At 51.4% G+C, this 18,623-nt stretch overlaps 6 protein-coding genes across 6 annotated transcripts; 4 read left to right on the top strand and 2 right to left on the bottom strand.

The window, feature by feature from the left end:
* Window positions 1-133: 133 nt before the first annotated feature.
* On the top strand, window positions 134-632 carry P153DRAFT_251991 (uncharacterized protein; the record flags this gene model as incomplete). The annotated part of the gene is made up of 2 exons (XM_033662719.1): window positions 134-164; window positions 214-632. Coding segments are annotated over 2 exons (450 nt in total), but the record flags the coding sequence as incomplete, so codon positions are not given.
* A 328-nt stretch (window positions 633-960) lies between these two features.
* Window positions 961-2,033, bottom strand: P153DRAFT_297957 (phytanoyl-CoA dioxygenase family protein; the record flags this gene model as incomplete). Its single annotated transcript, XM_033664195.1, has 3 exons — window positions 961-1,163; window positions 1,214-1,654; window positions 1,736-2,033. The coding sequence occupies 3 exons, from the start codon at window positions 2,031-2,033 to the stop codon at window positions 961-963; spliced, it is 942 nt and encodes a 313-aa protein (XP_033520825.1).
* A 2,028-nt stretch (window positions 2,034-4,061) lies between these two features.
* On the bottom strand, window positions 4,062-5,455 carry P153DRAFT_346150 (uncharacterized protein). The gene is made up of 4 exons (XM_033666111.1): window positions 5,263-5,455; window positions 4,868-5,216; window positions 4,609-4,814; window positions 4,062-4,554 (listed from the first exon to the last, which is right to left on the bottom strand). The coding sequence occupies exons 1-4, from the start codon at window positions 5,413-5,415 to the stop codon at window positions 4,102-4,104; spliced, it is 1,161 nt and encodes a 386-aa protein (XP_033520824.1). The 5' UTR covers window positions 5,416-5,455; the 3' UTR covers window positions 4,062-4,101.
* A 2,184-nt stretch (window positions 5,456-7,639) lies between these two features.
* On the top strand, window positions 7,640-9,533 carry P153DRAFT_433582 (cyclopentanone 1,2-monooxygenase). Its single transcript, XM_033673032.1, has 3 exons — window positions 7,640-8,237; window positions 8,285-9,294; window positions 9,350-9,533. Exons 1-3 carry the CDS (start codon window positions 7,676-7,678, stop codon window positions 9,476-9,478), a joined length of 1,701 nt encoding a protein of 566 aa, XP_033520823.1. The 5' UTR covers window positions 7,640-7,675; the 3' UTR covers window positions 9,479-9,533.
* Window positions 9,534-12,693: 3,160 nt separating this feature from the next.
* Window positions 12,694-15,532, top strand: P153DRAFT_369147 (PalH-domain-containing protein). Its single transcript, XM_033668692.1, has one exon. The coding sequence runs from the start codon at window positions 13,103-13,105 to the stop codon at window positions 15,152-15,154; it is 2,052 nt and encodes a 683-aa protein (XP_033520822.1). The 5' UTR covers window positions 12,694-13,102; the 3' UTR covers window positions 15,155-15,532.
* Window positions 15,533-15,712: 180 nt separating this feature from the next.
* On the top strand, window positions 15,713-18,532 carry P153DRAFT_322275 (uncharacterized protein). Its single transcript, XM_033665171.1, has 5 exons — window positions 15,713-16,338; window positions 16,397-17,116; window positions 17,165-17,304; window positions 17,354-17,947; window positions 18,008-18,532. Exons 1-5 carry the CDS (start codon window positions 15,864-15,866, stop codon window positions 18,215-18,217), a joined length of 2,139 nt encoding a protein of 712 aa, XP_033520821.1. The 5' UTR covers window positions 15,713-15,863; the 3' UTR covers window positions 18,218-18,532.
* Window positions 18,533-18,623: the final 91 nt, after the last annotated feature.

Below are 18,623 nucleotides of genomic sequence, written 5' to 3'. Positions count from 1 at the left end.
CACAACAATTCGACTTTCGAATTCTTCCAAGACATTCACCTAAAACTTCGATAAGGTCTGGTCTTTGACCTACGTTCCAACAAATTTGCTGCTGTTTGTTTCACATTCCAACAATCGCACACCTTGAATCACCATGGCGAAAACCGCAAAACTCAAGAAGAAGCGTAAGACCTCTCACCTCTCTATTTCTTCACTTCCTTAACAGCTATGCAGAAACAACGGTCCACTCCCGCGCCGCCCGTCGCGCCGTCTCTCCCTCCATAAATCTCGACAAGACTGTGAAAGATCTACCCAAAACCACCACCGACCCATCAGAGCCCAAACACCATGTCCTCTCCGCACAAAAGGCCGGAATCCAAAAGGCAAAGAAGGGCAACCTCAAGCGTTCGCAAAGACTGCGACACCAAAAGGGATTGGAGCGTGGCGCGGATAACATGGATAAGCTGGAACTGAAGCGCATCAAGAGTTTTGGCCGGGAGCTGAAGGTCAAGGAGAGAGCAAAGGGGTGGGAGGATGTCAACGGAGTCGCGACAAAGAAGACGAAGAAGGGGACGTTTGACGTCCTTGATGATGAGGCAGACGATAAAGCGGAGAGGGAGTGGGTTAGCGACGATGAGATGGATGACGAGGTCGTGGACGCGGACGCAGCGAAAGACGTAGTTGAAGAGCAAACGGCCGATGCGACGGTAGCGGAGCCTGTCGTGGAAGACGAACTCCTATGAAGTTGTAAAGGGCGGTGACAAAGCTTAGGGGAAGAAAACGATACCCACATATCACGAATACGACGCATCTAGAGATCTCAGACATGGGGAAGAACGAGCATTCCGTATTTTGAGGCGATTGTTAAGTATGTATAGAGAGAACGGAGAAGACATCATGTCTAAACGGTAGTGACTGGTTTATGACCCCAAGGCTATCTTCAAATTCCTGACGACGAGGTTCCTGCTAAGCGCTTGACATTCAGAAAACACCTTCAATCTGCTCGATCTGGTTGAAGTCGTACGCATTACCATATGGCCGGTTTAAGTAGTTGTCCTGCAACTGCTTGCTCGTCACAAACTTGGCAGCAACGTGCAATCCAGTTTTCTCCAGGGTCAATCGCGTGGTGAGCTCGTCTGAGAATTCCACCTCCATTTGGTTGCGATACCACGGCGCAAAATGAACTATTCACAAATAAGATTAACAAGTCATCTCAGGGGTGCGGGAGACTTACTCATCGCAAGCATGACTCTTGGCTCGGTGCTAAGATTCGGCTTTCCTCCATGCCAGAGTCGCAGATCCCGGATGATGATGCTGCCCTTCTTGACGACAGGCTGCGAAGGTGGTCGTGTCTCCCTTCTCGACTCGAGCAGATGCGCTTTGATCCTGCCACTGGCGCGATCTCCATGAACTCCCTCTTGATCGGCAATGGTGGTGCCGTTGTGGGTACCAAGCCATACCTCCGTAGAACCATTCTCTGGCGTCATGGTCACCAGGGGAACGTTGACGACTAGAGCGAATGGAATTGAAGAGTGTTCAAAGTCAGCATCGTTATGAGTAGGTTGCGAGGCTGGAGGCGAAGATTCAGTTGGAGGAAGCGCCGTATTGCCAGAAACAAAATGCAGCGATGGCTTAGGACCCAGGCAAGTAGATGTGACCTGGGTAACGATAGGATCTGGAAGATTCCAGTTAGATTCTCATAGCAACAAACAAGGTCGGGATCAAGAAGCGGAGGACGATGATCGTGGATACATACTGATGTATATCTCATCGCTGAACCATTCCGCCGTCATCGGTGGGTCCTGTTGGATGTTTCCCTTGTTGTAGTTGAACGGACTATCTTTTCTGGCTTGTAGGTCATATGCATCCTTGACCATTTTCTCATTCAACCGATCCAGAACGGCGTGGTCAACCATATCCTCGAGCACCACAAGGCCGTCGCGAGAGAGCGCGCGGATTGCAATCTCAATGTTACGTTGATTGAGGAAGCTGTTTTTCAGCTCGACGGTTGAAGGTCGGATGGAAATAGGCGTTGATGAAAGGTTGAAAGACATTGCTGATGATGTTTTTCTGAGGTTCAAGTTCAATGTGATTGTCGTCGAATGAGGAAGGTTCTCTGCTAATGATGCGGAAAGAACTTGTGTGGATTGCAATGTCTTTTATGTCGATAGAATGCATTCATATTTTACCTACCACCACCGCTTTGAGAAGTGAGGTAGGTGGTGGAACGGAAGAGTTGACGAAAAGAGGTTAGGGTCAATCTGAACAGAATTGGGAAATGCGACCGCCATGATGAATCTGGTATGGAGTCAAAGATTCCCGCATCCAATAGGAACTTCTGTCGTTGACGAGTAGGATGCGGCAAGTATGCTGCATGTAGGTATGATCATCGATTACCACGATCAATGGTCCTCCGTTAACCGAGCGGGATCTATCCCTTAAGTTTCTCAACTACTCTCTAATAAGGATTAGCCTATGACATTCGGGGCTCAGTATCCCGCCTGATCTGTAGCTGCCCGGTGAATCGAAGTACCAAGAAATATTGCATGTACGTCTTCTTAGCTTCGTCTAGCCTTCTCTGAGCTTTGCAGAGAAGAGATTAGTTGTTGGATAAACCACGCGTCAGCATGTGCTCTACTCGTTGACGCACTTGGACCCTCGGGCCGACTATTAGCTAATTAGATAGCATCAGTACGTCAGTGGATGGTTCTGCTTCAACCCCTGGAGCTTTCTGTCTACACATCTCTCATGGCTGAAACTCAAGGGCCAAAGCTAGTCGTTCATCGGATATTGGTGAATTTCTCTACTCTTGCACATCCAGCCACTCTTATTCAAAATCATGTGCCAAAGCCTCTCAAGTCCTGTTCCTGCACTGCTATGTTGTGCAAGTAAGAGGTTGCGAGTTACAAATTACGAGTAGGAAATTGCATCTGTAATTCCTAGTCTAGTTCTTGGCATCTGGATATCCTACAGAAGCAGATTCGTGACGACCTCGTTGCTTGCCCTGACAGCCGTATACCTACGACAAGATAACCCAGGTGGTCACCATATCATTGTTGGCGTAGCTTCATAACGGTATTCGCCTATTGTCATGGAACCTCACCGGATCTCTCCACTGCTTCTTACCCAACCGAGTTTGCACTAAATTTCATACTCGCCTCAGTCTTGTACACAGCATCCTAGGCGAGGGTCAGTGGGAAATTGTCCGTCGAGCAGTCTGAGCAGCTCGCCGCTCTCCTAGATTGTGGAAAAGCTACATCACCCCCACGATCGTTACAACGGTAACCCGACATGTCTAGCCTGATTTATTATCTCACTTGCTTCCCTGATCATTCCTAGTAATCGTTTACTAACGGAAACCGTACATGGCTGCAGTACCTATGAGCTTCTCCACGGCGAACTCTCCAATAATCTATTGCGGGTAGCGAGTCAGCGGCAGCTCCGAGCTCGTGCTTAACCCACATCACGGAGTTGCGCGTCAAGGCAAATCCAGCTGAGACCAAATCTGATGCTTGCAAGGCCATCTTCCATCATATCAGACATGCTAGACATGCTAGACATGCTGCACGACCATGTAAACGTGATGTGCAACTATGGTTATCTTGTAACGACTTCCATATCGAGTTCGGGAGAAAACCTAGTGACGGACAACAGTGATCCAGCAGACCCTACCGCATTCCCGTCAAAAGAACGGGAGTATTCGGGGGGGTTACACTAGCTGCCACTGCTGGCGACTTCGCAGCGATCACTATACCACTAGTGGAGCCGGTATCAATGAGGGCAATGTTATGGATACACGAGGATACGGTCACAGTCGCTTTCGTTGGTCAGTTATCCTCGGTCGACAAATTTGCCACTCAACAGATCTTTTCTTGTGGTACCATATACCCGTATGTCCGCATCGACCTGAGCAGCATCATTTGTAAAACAAGTAAGATCTGTAGTGTAGATCTGTTGGCAAAATCTATTCGCGATTATGCACAAGGATGGCCGATCAATTGTGTAAGCGTACTTGGAATGTTTGTGAAGTGTACGTTTCGCAACTCGAGTTAAGAATGCAATGTGTCTTCATGTTTCAGATGGTTGTTTGTTCCATGTACGACTTAGAACTATCTTCATCAACTATACAACGTTCCAACTTCGGTCAAACCCCCTCGCGCTACTGTCTGTCGAAACTTCAACATCTGTTTTAACAGTGATTTCTTTCCGTGACCGTCGATGACTCTGATCGCTCGACAGGCTCGGTTCTCTGTGAATCCCACAACCTGCTTCGCCGTCCATCATCATGATGTCCTCGTCGCTGTCGTTCCCCTTGGTCCGGAGAATACTCACACCGTACGTGTCTTTCGTCTTGCTGAGCCCCAGCCGAGAGGCAAGAGAGTTGCTTTGATGAGAGAGCTCGTGTGACTCATATGGGTGAGAAGGTTTATTCGATGAGTACCCAGACGAATGTCCAGGCTTGTTGGTCCAGAATCTGCGGGTAAAGATGGGCCTAATCATAGTAGCCTGACCGATGGTGATTGCGACAATGTCCTCACGACAGGACCAGATAGCGGCTGTTTCTCCCTTTTCAAGCTTCGAGAACTGTCAGTATGAGAATGTGGAGCTTGGGGGCAAGTGTGTACGTACTGCGAGGACAAAGTATACTCGTAGTATCGCAGCGATCATGATGAAGATACCCGCGCAGAACAGGAACAGTAGACCAAGCTTACGACCCCATGAGATCTTCAAGGGAATGATGATGGGGATCGGAATGAGAATGATGCAGACATCTGTCAAAAGGTTCAACACAAGGATGGTGAGAAGGAAAACTGGACTTTGCGGTATGCAATGCTCTACAGGTTCGTCAGTTATGGTTGTTCGAGACAAGTGATCATGTTTGGCTTACCTCCTGGATCCGGAAGTATCTGCCAAAGCTTGTGAAATGGGCGACACGCGGTCGCGAATAGAATCCAGATCGAGACACCAGTCACGGCAACGAATGACATCGCCGGCATGATCAACTTTTTGACCCACACGATACCAACAACTTGTTTGTAGAAGAACAGCATGTTCAGCTTCAAGGTCCAAATGAGACCGATGTAGGTGTACCACCCAACCATGAACCATTTCGTGCCTGCCTGGCGCGAAGCTGCTTGCTCCGGGGTGAACGAAAGACGCTGCTCCATCGTAAGGTGTGATGTGTCACCAGTACCTCCAACGAAGTGAGCTGCTACTGTCATGCCAGTATAGCAAATCTGTAGATGTCAATCACGTGCCTTCATGCGTCTGCAGGTGACTCACCCATGCGAAGAAGATTGTGTAGTCATCTACGCGAAACCCAGCTATTCCCACCATTCTTGTCCGTACAAAGATTCTCAGCATGAATATAATGGTGCCGAAGGCATATAGGGTCCATGTCTCGATGAGAGCCGCCTCGAGAGGGCTCACTGCCATTGCTGTAAGGGGATAGCGATGTGTACGAGGGAAAGTGGGAAGTGGAACAATGGCACTAAGATTATAGATCCATGTGAGGACTTTAACCAAGAGTAGGACTGTGAATAGGTATATAACAGCGTCGTAATTGTGTATACGTATTTGCCCCGCAGTGAGCCACAACAGGGGCAGCAATTATGATGCAAATAAGATCCTGCAGATCTCCCGTATCTTAATCCCCGTAACGGGTTGTTCAGGTGCAATGGTCACTTTGAGGATTCTCTATCAGTCCTGGGGGCCGAATGGGGGGCTACGGTCATATTCCTCCGACGGCGGCACGATGCTGCATTCGGGCAGAGACCCCAGCACCCGGTATCCCCGACACTGCATAAAACAGAAAAGAGAACAAGACGAAAAGACACCCTCCCAGGGAGCAGAAAAGAGGGCCTAAAAAGAGGGATTAGGGCAAGAAGCAGAAGCAAGAAACGGGAAGGAAAAAGCATGCTGCTCGATATCGACGATCAAAACAAATAGGAAAAATAAATTTCAATATATGACAGGCAAAGTCTACATGTACCTCGCTGTAGTTGGGAAATCCACATCTCTTTTCCTGCGGGGTCGTTTCCTAGAGATGACAGGTATCTCTATCACTTCAACGACAACAAAATCATACTCAGAATGTTAGAGTGTATCGCAGGTTCCAGTTCAGCGCAACGGGGATTCTTACAACTGCCGGGCATATCATCACAGACTTCTTTGCGCTTTGGCACTCACAAGGCGCTTGCCAGATGTGAATGTAGTTCGCCGGCAATGGTGCCTGCCGGTATCTTCAGGTATGATGTAGTGCCAGTCTCACGCACACGGCAGTAAGTGTCTTTTGCGCTGCAACCCCCTCGTGGGGTTTCACTTAAGGATCAGGGCCACGCGGAGTGTGAAGGCTGGACCATTCGTTTTGGTTACACTGGTGGCGGGAGAGCCTCGGCGACCCACTTAATTAACTTTGGTCCCGAACGTCAACCGTCAATTTCATGACTCGTCATCACAACGAGCTCTCCTGCATTCGCGTGCGCTTTACTCCATGCCTTGAACATTTATAACTCACCAACCAGTATGCAAGGTTCCCAGGTCCTACTTTATTGATACGTCAGATCTCCTGCATTGGGAACATGCTGATCGTCACTTACCAGCCCGTTCTCCCGTCTCATCGAGGCTTGCTCATTGGTCAAAATTACGACTTATCATGGTTGTTCATCGCTAGGCTAGATCTCGATGGATTAGGTCCACGGGGCATGTGTGTAAATATCCCGAAACAAGAGAACTGGCCTCGTACGATTTGACCATTACGTGCTTCTAAGCGATGTTGTGCAACAAGTTCTTTTTCAAGCCAAACGTCAGACCATCGATCGCTCAACAATTTTCACCTAGGAACGATGAAAAAAAGACAAAAGCTGGATTGCCACACAATAGAAAAAGCAAATTGTTCAGCTTGCGTAAGAAACCCCCTTTTGATTCGTAGTCCGCCTAAACCTAAATTTCTCTAACGTCTTTTCAACGTTTAGTGCCCGCCACCATGCAGGTGCGTTCCATTCCGAGAGCGGGGATGCGGAGACGCTGCACGAGCTGTTGGCTTGGGTTGCTAAGCCGCTTTAGCTCTATGCCGTGAGAACTCACAACATCTTTTATGCACGTAAGATCAGGGATCGGTAATGGAGCGGTAATTGTTGCGAGAGATACCAGGACTTACGACGTGCCTTATATCTAATAAATGTGCCGGATTAAGATTCACAACACGACATTCACCATCCGCATGCAAGAGTGTCCTGTATATTGAAGCATTTGGGTAGGTGGCCTATCTTTGCTGACGTGTAGCTTGAAACATATGGATGAAGTTCAGATCTGGTTACCACCCCCCGGCCGCTCTACATACCGAGCGTGCCGCAGTGTAGCAGCATGGCATTCCCCGCACATATCTCCCGTTGGGGATCAATTTCCCACTTGGCACCTGATCTGCTTACCAGGTATCCTCAAGCATCAGCCACTAGATAACCACCCGTTCTTAGGCGGGGTCTCAACGACCTCCAATGTGGCGAACGGCTCGTACCCCGGAGGGAACTACAGTACTCTGTCAGAACTGGGCGCGTAGCGCGTGCATGCAACGATCGACCTTATGTTGTATTTATCTCCTCCCCTGCCATATTTTGTGTCCTCAGTTCTAGCTCTTTCCCCTTGTCCGTTCTCAAACAGCACCTTTAAAGCTTTCATTTAATACCAAAGTCTTAACATGTTTGCTTTTTTCAAATCCTTCATCGGCTATGGTTCTGTCAACAAACAGGAGCGTATGTCTCTAGATAGAGACACCAACGCAACCAATAATGCTTCAACCCAAGAACTCGATGCTCTGATTGTCGGTGCTGGGTTTGGCGGTGTTTACCAGCTCAAGGCAATGCGGGACGCTGGATACAAAGTCAAGCTCGTGGAGAGCGGGAGTGACTATGGAGGCGTATGGTACTGGAATCGATACCCAGGTGCACGGGTAGATAGCTCTATCCCGCACTACGAATTCTCCGACCCAGCACTATGGAAGGACTGGACATGGAACCAGAGATTTCCGGGAGGCGCTGAACTGCGCTCATACTTTGCATATGTAGCCGACAAATGGGATCTGAGGAAGGATACACAGTTTGACAGCTTCGTGTCATCTGCGACCTGGGATGACGATGAGGCTAGATGGACGGTGAAGACAAAGGCTGGCGAGACTTACAAAGTCAAGTTCCTCCTACTAAATACTGGGTTTGCCGCGAAGAGATATATACCGGATTGGAAAGGCATTGACTCATTCAAAGGTAACATCCCGCCAATACTTAGAGTAGATGAGAACTGACAATCGTAGGAACGTTCCTCCATCCATCGTATTGGCCTCATGAAGAGCCCGATCTCAAAGGAAAGAGAGTAGCCGTGATTGGCACAGGGTCAACTGGCATTCAGCTCGCCCAAGAGATCAGTAAAGTCGCCAGCCATCTTACGGTCTTCCAACGTACCCCCAATATGTCTATGCCGATGAAGCAAGTAGACTACGACCTTCCCGAGCAAGCCATTCCCAGACCTGACTACCCCGATCTTTTCGCCCACCGCACTGATAGTTACTCTGGCTTTTCCTTCAACTTTCTGCCCCGCTCAACTTTCGACGACACTCCCGAACAACGCGTCAAAACCTACGAGTCCCTCTGGGCCGAAGGCGACTTCAAGTTCTGGCTAGCGACATACTACGACATGCTCTTCGTCAAGGAAGCAAACCGCGAAGCATACAATTTCTGGCGCGACAAGACACGCGCCAAGATCAACGACCCCAAGATTGCCGAAATCCTCGCGCCCATGGAGCAACCGTATGCATTTGGCTGCAAGCGCATTTCTCTGGAGAACAAGTATTTCGAGATGTACAACGAGGCCAACGTAAGTCTCGTAGACACCAGCGACAAGGGAACGCCCATCCAAGAGATCACCGAACGCGGCATCCGGACCACCGATGCAGAGCACGAATTCGACTACATCATCTGCGCAACAGGCTACGACGCCATCACCGGCGGCCTGACACAAATCGACATCCGCGGCCCCTCAGGCGAGTCTCTAGACGCACACTGGAAGGACGGCGCGAAAACACATCTCGGCCTCGCCGCCTCCGGATTCCCTAATATGTTCTTCACGTACGGCCCTCAGGCGCCGACCGCGCTGTGCAACGGCCCGACGTGTGCGGAGCTGCAGGGTAACTGGATCCTCCAGGCTATGAACCATATGAAAGAGAAGAGCTTCAAGAAGATGGATGTGCAGAAATCAAGTGAAGATGAGTGGAAGACGCTCATTTGGAATATCGCGAATTCGTCGCTTTTGCCAACTGTGGACTCGGTAAGTTGCTCCCTTCATTGTGGACTTTTGAGGCCGTGGGCTGACACGTGCATAGTGGTATATGGGCACAAATATTCCTGGTAAGACGAGAGAACCGCTGATCTATCTTGGGGGCGTGCCGACGTACTATAAGACTATCAACGAGGCTGCCGAGAACGGGTATACTGGGTTTGATCTGTCGTAAGAGGGTCTAGGCTGTAATTGGGGGAGTGACGGTCAATTCTAGTAGTGAAAAGCGCGTCGATTCAATGTGAGATCGCAGAATTAACTTACATGTGACCTGCTGTCTACATGTTTTTGTCACTGTCAGTGCAACAGTACTTCAAGTGAAAAAGTTACTTCTTTCCTCGAGCAGCTCGGTATGCCTCAAGAACTCCCTAATCTCCTTCATCGCTACTCTCATAGCCAAACTAAAAGGTCCTCACACCATATTAAGTCAACCATAAAGTATCATGCCATAGTTGATTAACACTGAGTCGTGATACACTAATTCAGACATGTTGATGGTGACTCCAGGATGATCAGAGGTCGTGATGAAGCTGACTGTGTACTCTCCTAGAGAACAGTTAACAAGATTGACATGAATTATCAATGTTAGTAACTGCTCAAACGTATTCATGCTAGCTTTAGAATTTGGATAACGCAATTTGGAATATTAGTTTCTTTATTTCGAACATAGTTTCGATAACATAACCTGATCGGTATGTGTACGCCGTGATGAATAGTCGGTATTCGCCCTACAGCATGTTGCCCATTATACCAATACAATCACGCATATTCAAGAAGGACGGCATCATCCAGTGCACTCAGATCCTTATCCAATGTAGCAATGCTCCATACTAGAGTCCAAGGTCCGTGAAATTGATCTTCCAAGTATAGTACGAGCCTGTCTTACATTGCTATTCTACCTTGCAAGCATGTAAGATTAAGTGTTTAACATAGACAGTAAGGCTTTGGAGTGATAACTTAGGACTATTCAGCTTGACTCGGACTACAACGACATTGTCCTACCAACAGAGAATTAAGGGCCAATTAGAATATAACAAGGATTGTATACTCAACCTCACTTTGTACAAAGTCCAAGCTTTAGTACTAGACATCGCTACATCGGATAGGAATTCGACTATACTGGAAAGTGCACGCCCTGGAAGTTTGGGAACAGTACAATTTGAAGTCTAGTTCCTCGACTTATGAAAGAGTACGACCCGACACACAACCATCCCAACTCTCATAGAGCGTACAGCTACCACTATCAAGTAATCAACACGGACATGAAATACCAAAAACAAAGCACAGGCACAAGACTCGACCAAGTTCAGACCAAGAATCTTCTGCAAAACGGCTGCGAAATTAGATAGCCATTCATCAGGACGAACAAACGAGTGGTACCGATAGTGACAGAGAAGAATCGCAACCCTCTGGCTAGGTCGTCACCACCACACCGTTTTGATATTGTACCTAAATTACTAGTTCACCATCCAAGCATCGATTGTCCGCTTACAGGGACACACTCAATTGCCGTAGTTTGAGTGGATACACTGCCAAGGCAACATGTAGCGTATGCTTTACTCCCACCAACTCACTCATCTCTCAACGTTTGGAGCTGACATACTCATGTAAAGTTCAAAGCTCAATGCACATATCAGGGGGTTTAGATAGATGTAAAGCCCAGCATACCAGACCTAGTAGAGGTAATGAGTTATCAGTGAAAGCCTAAGATATCGGTATAGCCACATTAGAGCATGAACGCTGGTTTATGCCACACTCCTATAGATGCAAAACGGCAATGTACTGAAAAATTCATATCTCGCTTCCACTATTCTTTATAGAATAGTGGGAGGCAGATTTTGAGAGGGGAGATGCTATAAAACTGGAAGTGATAGGGTGGCAGAGTCGTAGAAGTGCTTGATGAGTAGCTAGTGTGGAGTCAACGTAGGTGAATGATATTTACGAAGAGGGGCAATATGGCATAAGACACGCAAGGCTCACGGGGACCGCGTGTACGAAGTAACAACCTTCATGTCCGGAAATTCATTTTCAGACATGTCGTTGAACTGTTATAGAGAGTGATTCATGTTGTGAGGCATAGTATCCAATAGACATATACGACGTAGATGCAGCAAGATAGCGAGTGAGCTGGGCAGAACGTGATTCACATGGAAAGACGGCAATTGAAAACACGCTTCGAGTCGGCTGCGTGCCACGTTGGCGTGTGAGAGTTTGCTATAGGATGTCGAGTTTAGTCAACTTCTGGCGCTGTCGAGTCTAGTCGGTTATCGAATACGAGATGGACTTGGATAGCGAGGGATGAGATTCGGGGTTTGTGAAAGTAGTGCTTGGAAAGTGGTTGCAGTATTGACTTGAAAAGGGTAGAGGTGCCCATCTTCGAGTCGTCCCAACACCAAGTACATTGTGTCAACATTGCTGAGTACTCTGTTCTTGAGTGATGTGAAGACTTGGATGAGCCTCACTGGCACTTCGGTGAAGTGCATGGCACCAAGCTCACGTGTTGCATAGCGTCTCAGTGCAAGGCAGACGAGGGCTTTCACGCCTCCTTCAGTGGTCGAGTGCCAGGTATGGGAGAGGTTTCTGGGCTCTATTGAGCACCATATCGTGCGCTTGTTGTATAGAAAGAGATGTAGCTTGTCACACCAGTGAGATTAGTTTAGTTGATGACGATATCATCTTCTTTGTCCATCGCTTCACCACGGTAGTGCCATTCGAACATCACAAATTCCACGTGTATGCAGTCGCCCTGGCGTAGTCGAGCACTCGAAATTCAGGATGCTGTCAAATGCCATGTCGTACGCTAGCTGAGTTGCCCTGTAGTGGCTTCAGCGCTGTTGTGAGCCGATCTTTTTCGGCGTTGGCTGTTGCGCCACATGAAGTCAGAAACGTGCTCACTGGAATACAGCAAGCTGCAAGTTTCAACGCCCTCGGATGTTTCGGAGCGTTGGGTCGTGGTCTAGAACACATATTGGCATTTCTAGTTGACTTGATGGCTGCATTTGCAAACACGTGAATGTGCAGCAGCTAAATGAGCAGTTGTGGTGAGGTGAGGCAGTCCTAACCGTTTAAGAGATGGCGGTCCTGTCAGTACGTCACGGTGCCCCAACAGGACAGACCCAAGAAATGGCGACTTCTGACAGCAGCGACAGGGTGCTGTTTGGGGATCGTGTCGCAAAGCTTATTTGAATATTCCAACGTTTCGGGGGCCAAGGGGCCTGGAAGCGGAAGGGGCTCCGGGATACGATGGCGGCGCAGAGTCGGTGTCAATCTCGTGCGGACCGAAGAGGCTGGCGAATCAGCAAATCAGCGAATCAGTGCGGGGGCGCCCACTGCCCATGGTCGGGCACCTGCCGTCTCGTCAGCAGCGCCTTCCCTCTCGCTCGCACCAAGCTTCCTTGGCTTGCCTCTCCCTCTCGTGCCTCGAACGCTTGTCCTCCGCCCACCACCACTTTGCGAGAGCGTCTGCGAGGCTGCCATGACGCCCGTCTGACAATCAATGGGACGACACCACCGGACACGCGCTGCTGCTGCTGGACCAGAATAGCCGCCGAGCATGTGGGAAGCGGAGGCGTGGGACGCCAACCTCCTGGACCGTCGCGACTCGAGCCAGCCCTACGTGAGTGTTGCGACGGCCACGACGACGCCGACCATCGACGTGACTGATGCGCATCGCCAGCACTGCCCCTCGTACAAACTCCCCGCCTATGGCACCGTCGAAATAGGACCCGGCAACTTCATCACCCTCAGCTCCGACGCCGTCTTCCGCCCGCAATGCACCACGGTCGCCCAGGGAGTCGAGATGGGCGGCGAGATTAGCATTTCCGACACGCGAGACCCCTTCCACGCCTCCATCACACCGCAGGCCTATGCCACGGGCGCCGCGACCGTCGTCGCCTGGATGCTCGTCATCATGCTCATCATCACGCCTCGCACCTTCCATGCCGGGAACGCCTCTGGACGCTCAGGACTCATGGGGCGACGCGGCATGATCAGTGGCGCGTCAGGCGGGGGATCCATCATCGGCGTGGGGAGCCGCCCCTGGCTGCAGAAGGTCGCCGCCCTGACTGTCGCCGTGTCGCTGACCCTCGCAACCGCCGACACATTCAAGATTGCCGCGCGCCAGTACAACGACGGCTTCATCGACGCCATGGACCTGCGCGACCAGGTCGTGGCCGGCATCGAGATCAAGGTCTCACGCATCATCTCCGACGTCTTCATCTGGCTCGCACAGGTGCAGACTCTGATACGTCTGTTCCCGCGTCACAAAGAGAAGGTCATGATCAAATGGGTCGGTTTTGCCCTCATCCTGCTCGATATCACGTTCAGCTGCCTCAACAGCTTTGGTCCCTACGAGAACAACACACGCCCCACCCACTTCGACACTGCCATTCCCGCGTTGAGCTACCTCTTCCAGTTATCACTCAGCATGTTGTACGCCGCCTGGGTCATGTACTACGCCGTCACCAAGCGTAGGTACGCCTTCTATCACTCCCTGATGTGGAACATGACTGTCGTCGCCTTTCTGGCCATGGTGGCCATTCTTACGCCGGTTGTTTTCTTCATTACCGATATTGCAAATTATACCATTGCCGGCTGGGGTGACTACTTTCGCTGGGTGGGTGCTGCAGCAGCTAGCGTCATTGTGTGGGAATGGGTAGAACGGATCGAAGTTTTGGAAAGAGAAGAACGAAAAGACGGGATTCTGGGAAGAGAAGTTTACGATGGGGACGATATGCTTGAGACGACACCATCCTCCAACTCACACTGGCCGCACAAACGCCAGAGTCAACTCCCCGAAAAGGAGACAAAGAAGGGCGGAGACGGAGGAGACGGTGGATTTGCCGCTTTCACGTCAGCCCATAAAACCCATTTCGACAATTTCACAAGGAAACTAGGACGAAGAATGAACGACACCCCGAAGACAGAGGCACGCAAGAAGCGGAGCATCCACATCCCCGCCCCAGCGCCGGTTCATCGTCGATCTGAGTCTGCCAACCCTGGTGATCGAAGTTCGCGCCAATATATGCGCATGCCCAACCCGCCACCAGTCCCGATCATATCTTCCCCCGTCAGTAGAACCGACACTACGAGCGCAGATTCGACGGTGTACACTGTTCGGTATCACCCTATTTGTGTGACGCCTCCATTCAGACAGCCCACGCTTATTGAAGATCGAGCAACACTTGACACCGCGCAACACAACCCACAAGAACCCACAAATCAACCAGCCAACTACGAGGATCCTGAGAAAGGCGGCGATTCAGACTCGAATGCGATCCCCAGCAGGAGTAAGTGGCAATGGCAGGCAGTTGCGAATCCTTTCCGGCGAAAAGGACGTTTGCCACCACCCGAGCTACAAAGGGGTCGTGTCATCGAACCTCTTGGAGTCGAGGATGTTGCTGCGAACATTCCACCCCGCCATTACAACGGGTTAGCGTTGTCAGATCGTCTGGGTACCTTTGCCGCACACCAGGGAGAAAAGTTTCGATCCAAGAAGAAAGCTGGAGCGGCATCTGAGATGGACCTCCCTGTAACGATCGTTCCTGCTCAGCCTCGGGGTCAGACATGGTCGCCTGAGATCATACACCAACAGCAGCAGGCAAGACAAGAGGAGATCTCAGCAACTGCAGGGATCCATCTTGCAAGAATACCGACTGCGATCGAGGAAGAGGACCATCTGCCATCTCCACCACCTACAGGTGAGACGGTTGGTTCCAGCAACCAACTCTCGTCTTCTTCTCTCCTGAGTTCTCCCCGTACTCCCCGTACTCCACGCATACAATTCGTCCCCTTGGGTGTGGAGATGGCGCCAGGCGAGGAAGCCAGGACACCGACAAGCCACGAAAGATAACGTGGGCCAAATCTTCTCTTTTATGTTTTTCTTTGTCTGTGTTTGAGAGGGCGTTCTTCGTTAGCACGCTTATACCCCGTCTTTCTTTACGGCGCATTGGTGATGGGGCATTGAGTGGAACGAAGCGTTGGCAAGCATGACATGTCTCACTTGTTGTAGCATTGGCATGGTATGGCTCGGCGTATTGTTTGGCTTACCCAAAAGGTACTTCTTGGATACCCCGCTGGATTATGAGATTCAGCTTTGATATTTGGAGGAGAGGAGATATTTAGGATATGGATCTATTATTGGAATGTTGTAGTATACTGAGAAGGATCGATCTGAGGATTGTGAGTAGAGTCTGTTAGCTAAGAATCTAAACAAGCATTTTGATCAACCTGAACTTCATGGCTCGTATACTGCCGAGGCGGTGATATAGTGGGGCAGGGTTGGAGGGTGGGTTTTCCCAGGATAAGCTTTGGACGTGTCGCATGGAGCCACGATGGTGATGTGATGTGCCAAGTGATAGTAGGCCGGTTTCCAGGGCTTGATCTAGCCGGATGAAGCTCCCAGCCGCCGCATATCCATAGCTCGAGTTGGATCCATGTTATGATAACGTTGAGTACCTGCAGGTACCCATTGTCGCTGTCTGCAGCTTGCGCCTCTATTCCTGACGATATCTTATTGGGAGGCGTGTTGGCAAGCTCCACCGCGCATAACGTAGCCCACCATGTCTCTGTTCGGCGATGACGACGTGCCGGCGCGCGCGAAACAGTCGTCCTCGCTCTTCGACGACGACGCGAAGCCTGCAGCCCGAGGCGGGAACAGCCTGTTCGCTGACGAGTTGGACAGCGGTGACTCACCCTGGGCGTTTCCGTCGTCCAAGAAAGCTGGCCGCGGGGCCCTGGTCAAGTCGCTCCTTCCTGCTGAGGACGTGCCCGACTCGTACGTCGATGCCTTTGACGCTCTGCTAGACGCCGGCGACCGCACGGGCAACGGAATCAGCATCGACGGCGCAAAGAAGCTCCTGGGCGACAGCGGACTGCCGAGCGACACGCAATCCAAGATCCTCGAGATTGTGTCGCAGCCGGACCAGGACGGGACGGGATTGGGCAGGAGCGAGTTCAACGTGCTGTTCGCGCTGATTGGGCTGGCGCAAGAGGGCGACGACGTGACGCTGGACAGTGTCGACGAGCGCAAGAGGAGTGAGTTGTGCCTGTGCAGGGCAGGTGAGCCGCGGACAGTGTGTTGACGTCGCGCCAGATCTCCCCGTGCCCTCGGTATCGCTGCCACAGCCCGCGAGGCAAAAGACGCCCCCGCCGCAAGAAATGCCGCCGCCTACCCCTCCCGCGCAGCAGCAGCAGCCTCCTGCGCAGGAGACGCCCGCCCCAGAGAGGACGCGTGCCCTGCGCAAGCCGTCGTTTGGCGACCCGGAGGCGGATCCTTGGGGCAGTCCGGACCTGCACAGAGGACACAGCCACGCGAGCTACACGACTGTCCCACCGCAGACGAACGGCGCGACCCTGCCCTCGACCACGCGGACGACAAGCCAGTTCACGACGCAGACGTCCGCCTCGGCGTCGAACCCAGAGCCCATTCAGCCAAGCTCTCTGGGCAGCGAGGGCGGCTGGGGCGGCTACAACGGCTCGTCCAATCCGCCATTCCCCGCGCCTGCGCTCGGCGATGGAGGGTTTGGCGCACCTGCAGCTAGCGAGACTCCCAACGTCACCTCTGGAATGGGCAGGTTCATCGGCCGAGGAAACTCTGCAAGCACCGGGGTCGAGGAGACCATCACCATCACCGCGCTTTCCGAGAAGGAGGGCATGTTCATGTTTCAGCATCGCAACTACGAGGTCGTCAGCTCGCGGCGCCCTGGCACTAAGGTTGTCCGTCGGTACAGCGATTTCGTATGGTTGTTGGATTGCCTGCACAAGCGCTATCCCTTCCGACAGCTGCCGTTGCTGCCTCCAAAGAGAGTCGCCAGTAAGTACCGTGTCCTTGCTACTTTTGATGTGTGTTGAGGTTTCTTAGTCAACGGCACACCTATAGCCTCGGACGCTGGCTTTCTCGAGAAGAGAAGAAGGGGGCTTGTGCGCTTCACGAATGCGCTTGTACGACACCCCACTTTCAGAGAGGAGCAGCTCGTCGTCATGTTCTTGACCGTGCCCACCGTAAGTCCCGCCCCTCCCTTAGCTATGATGTCCTCCTTACACGAATTAGGAACTCGCAGTATGGCGCAAACAAGCCAATCTCTCGACCCAGGAAGAATTCACCGGCAAACCCCTGCCCCCAGACCTCGAAGACTCGCTCCCCAAGACGCTCACCGAAACCTTCGACACGGTACGCTCCGGTGTTCGCCGCAGCGCAGAAACATACATCAACCTCTGCTCCATGATGGAGCGGCTCACACGGCGCAACGAAGGCATGGCCGCCGAAAACCTCCGCTTCTCCGCCGCCCTGACCTCCCTGACCGAATCCTCCCTCGACACATACGCAGTCGACACCAACGACGTGCCCCTGCTCAACGAAGGCCTCAACGCTACGGCGAGACACTTGGACCAGAGCAGGCAGCTGCTGGAAGACGAGGCGCGGGGGTGGGAGGAGGGCGTGCTGGAAGATCTGAAGACGCAGCGAGACGCGCTCGTCAGTCTAAGAGACATGTTCGACCGCAGAGACAAGTACGCAAAGGACAATATCCCCGCGCTGGAACGCAGAATCGTAAACAACGAGACCAAGTTGCAGAATATTCGGAATAAGCCCCAGGAGACACTCAAGCCGGGCGAGGCGGAGAAGGTCGAGGAGGCTATCTTCAAGGTACGTTACGTTACGTTGCGTTGGTGACGGTGATTCGCGCAAGGGCTAATTTTTGTGCAGGACAAATCTTCTATCGTTGCTCAACATGCGCGGGGCGTGTTTATTAAAGAGTGTATTCGTGATGAGCTGGTTTTCTTTCAGAGGAGCCAGTATCATGTTAGTCGGTTGCATCAGGAGTGGGCGCAGGAGAGGGTTAAGTATGCGGAGTTGCAGGCGGATTGCTGGAGGGCGCTGGTTGAGGAGGTGGAGGGTATGCCTGGGTCGGATTAGTGGTAGGAAGATGCAGGCGTTACGTGTTGGAGAGGTGGCGTTGGCATAGATGCAGTCGCAGATGGAGATGGAGATGGAGGTGTAATTGGAAGAACAAGATGGTAGGGTTGAAGAGGAGAGGTGGACTGTTGGTTGGGGGGTTTTGTTTTTTATAACCGTATCTTGATGAGCATTTTGGTTTGGGCTAGCTATTGATCTTTCTATCGATGAATGAGGAGTCTTGCTGGGGCGCTGCGCACTGGGCTGGACTTGGGTATGGTGCGAGCGGATGTATTGTACCACCGTCATGTACAGGTAGGAGCGAAGTGCTGCCTTGCAAACCAAACACATCTCTCTGTCTGTCTGCCTAGTCGCGCTCCAAACGCAGTGCAAACACATCACATCAAGCCTTCACCTCCCCCAAACA

The sequence above is a fragment of the Dothidotthia symphoricarpi genome, assembly GCF_010015815.1.
Source record: "Dothidotthia symphoricarpi CBS 119687 unplaced genomic scaffold P153scaffold_17, whole genome shotgun sequence".
Lineage (NCBI taxonomy): Eukaryota > Fungi > Ascomycota > Dothideomycetes > Pleosporales > Dothidotthiaceae > Dothidotthia > Dothidotthia symphoricarpi.
The sequence above is the reverse complement of the archived record's forward strand: the minus strand, read 5'-3'. Positions and strand labels throughout refer to the sequence as shown.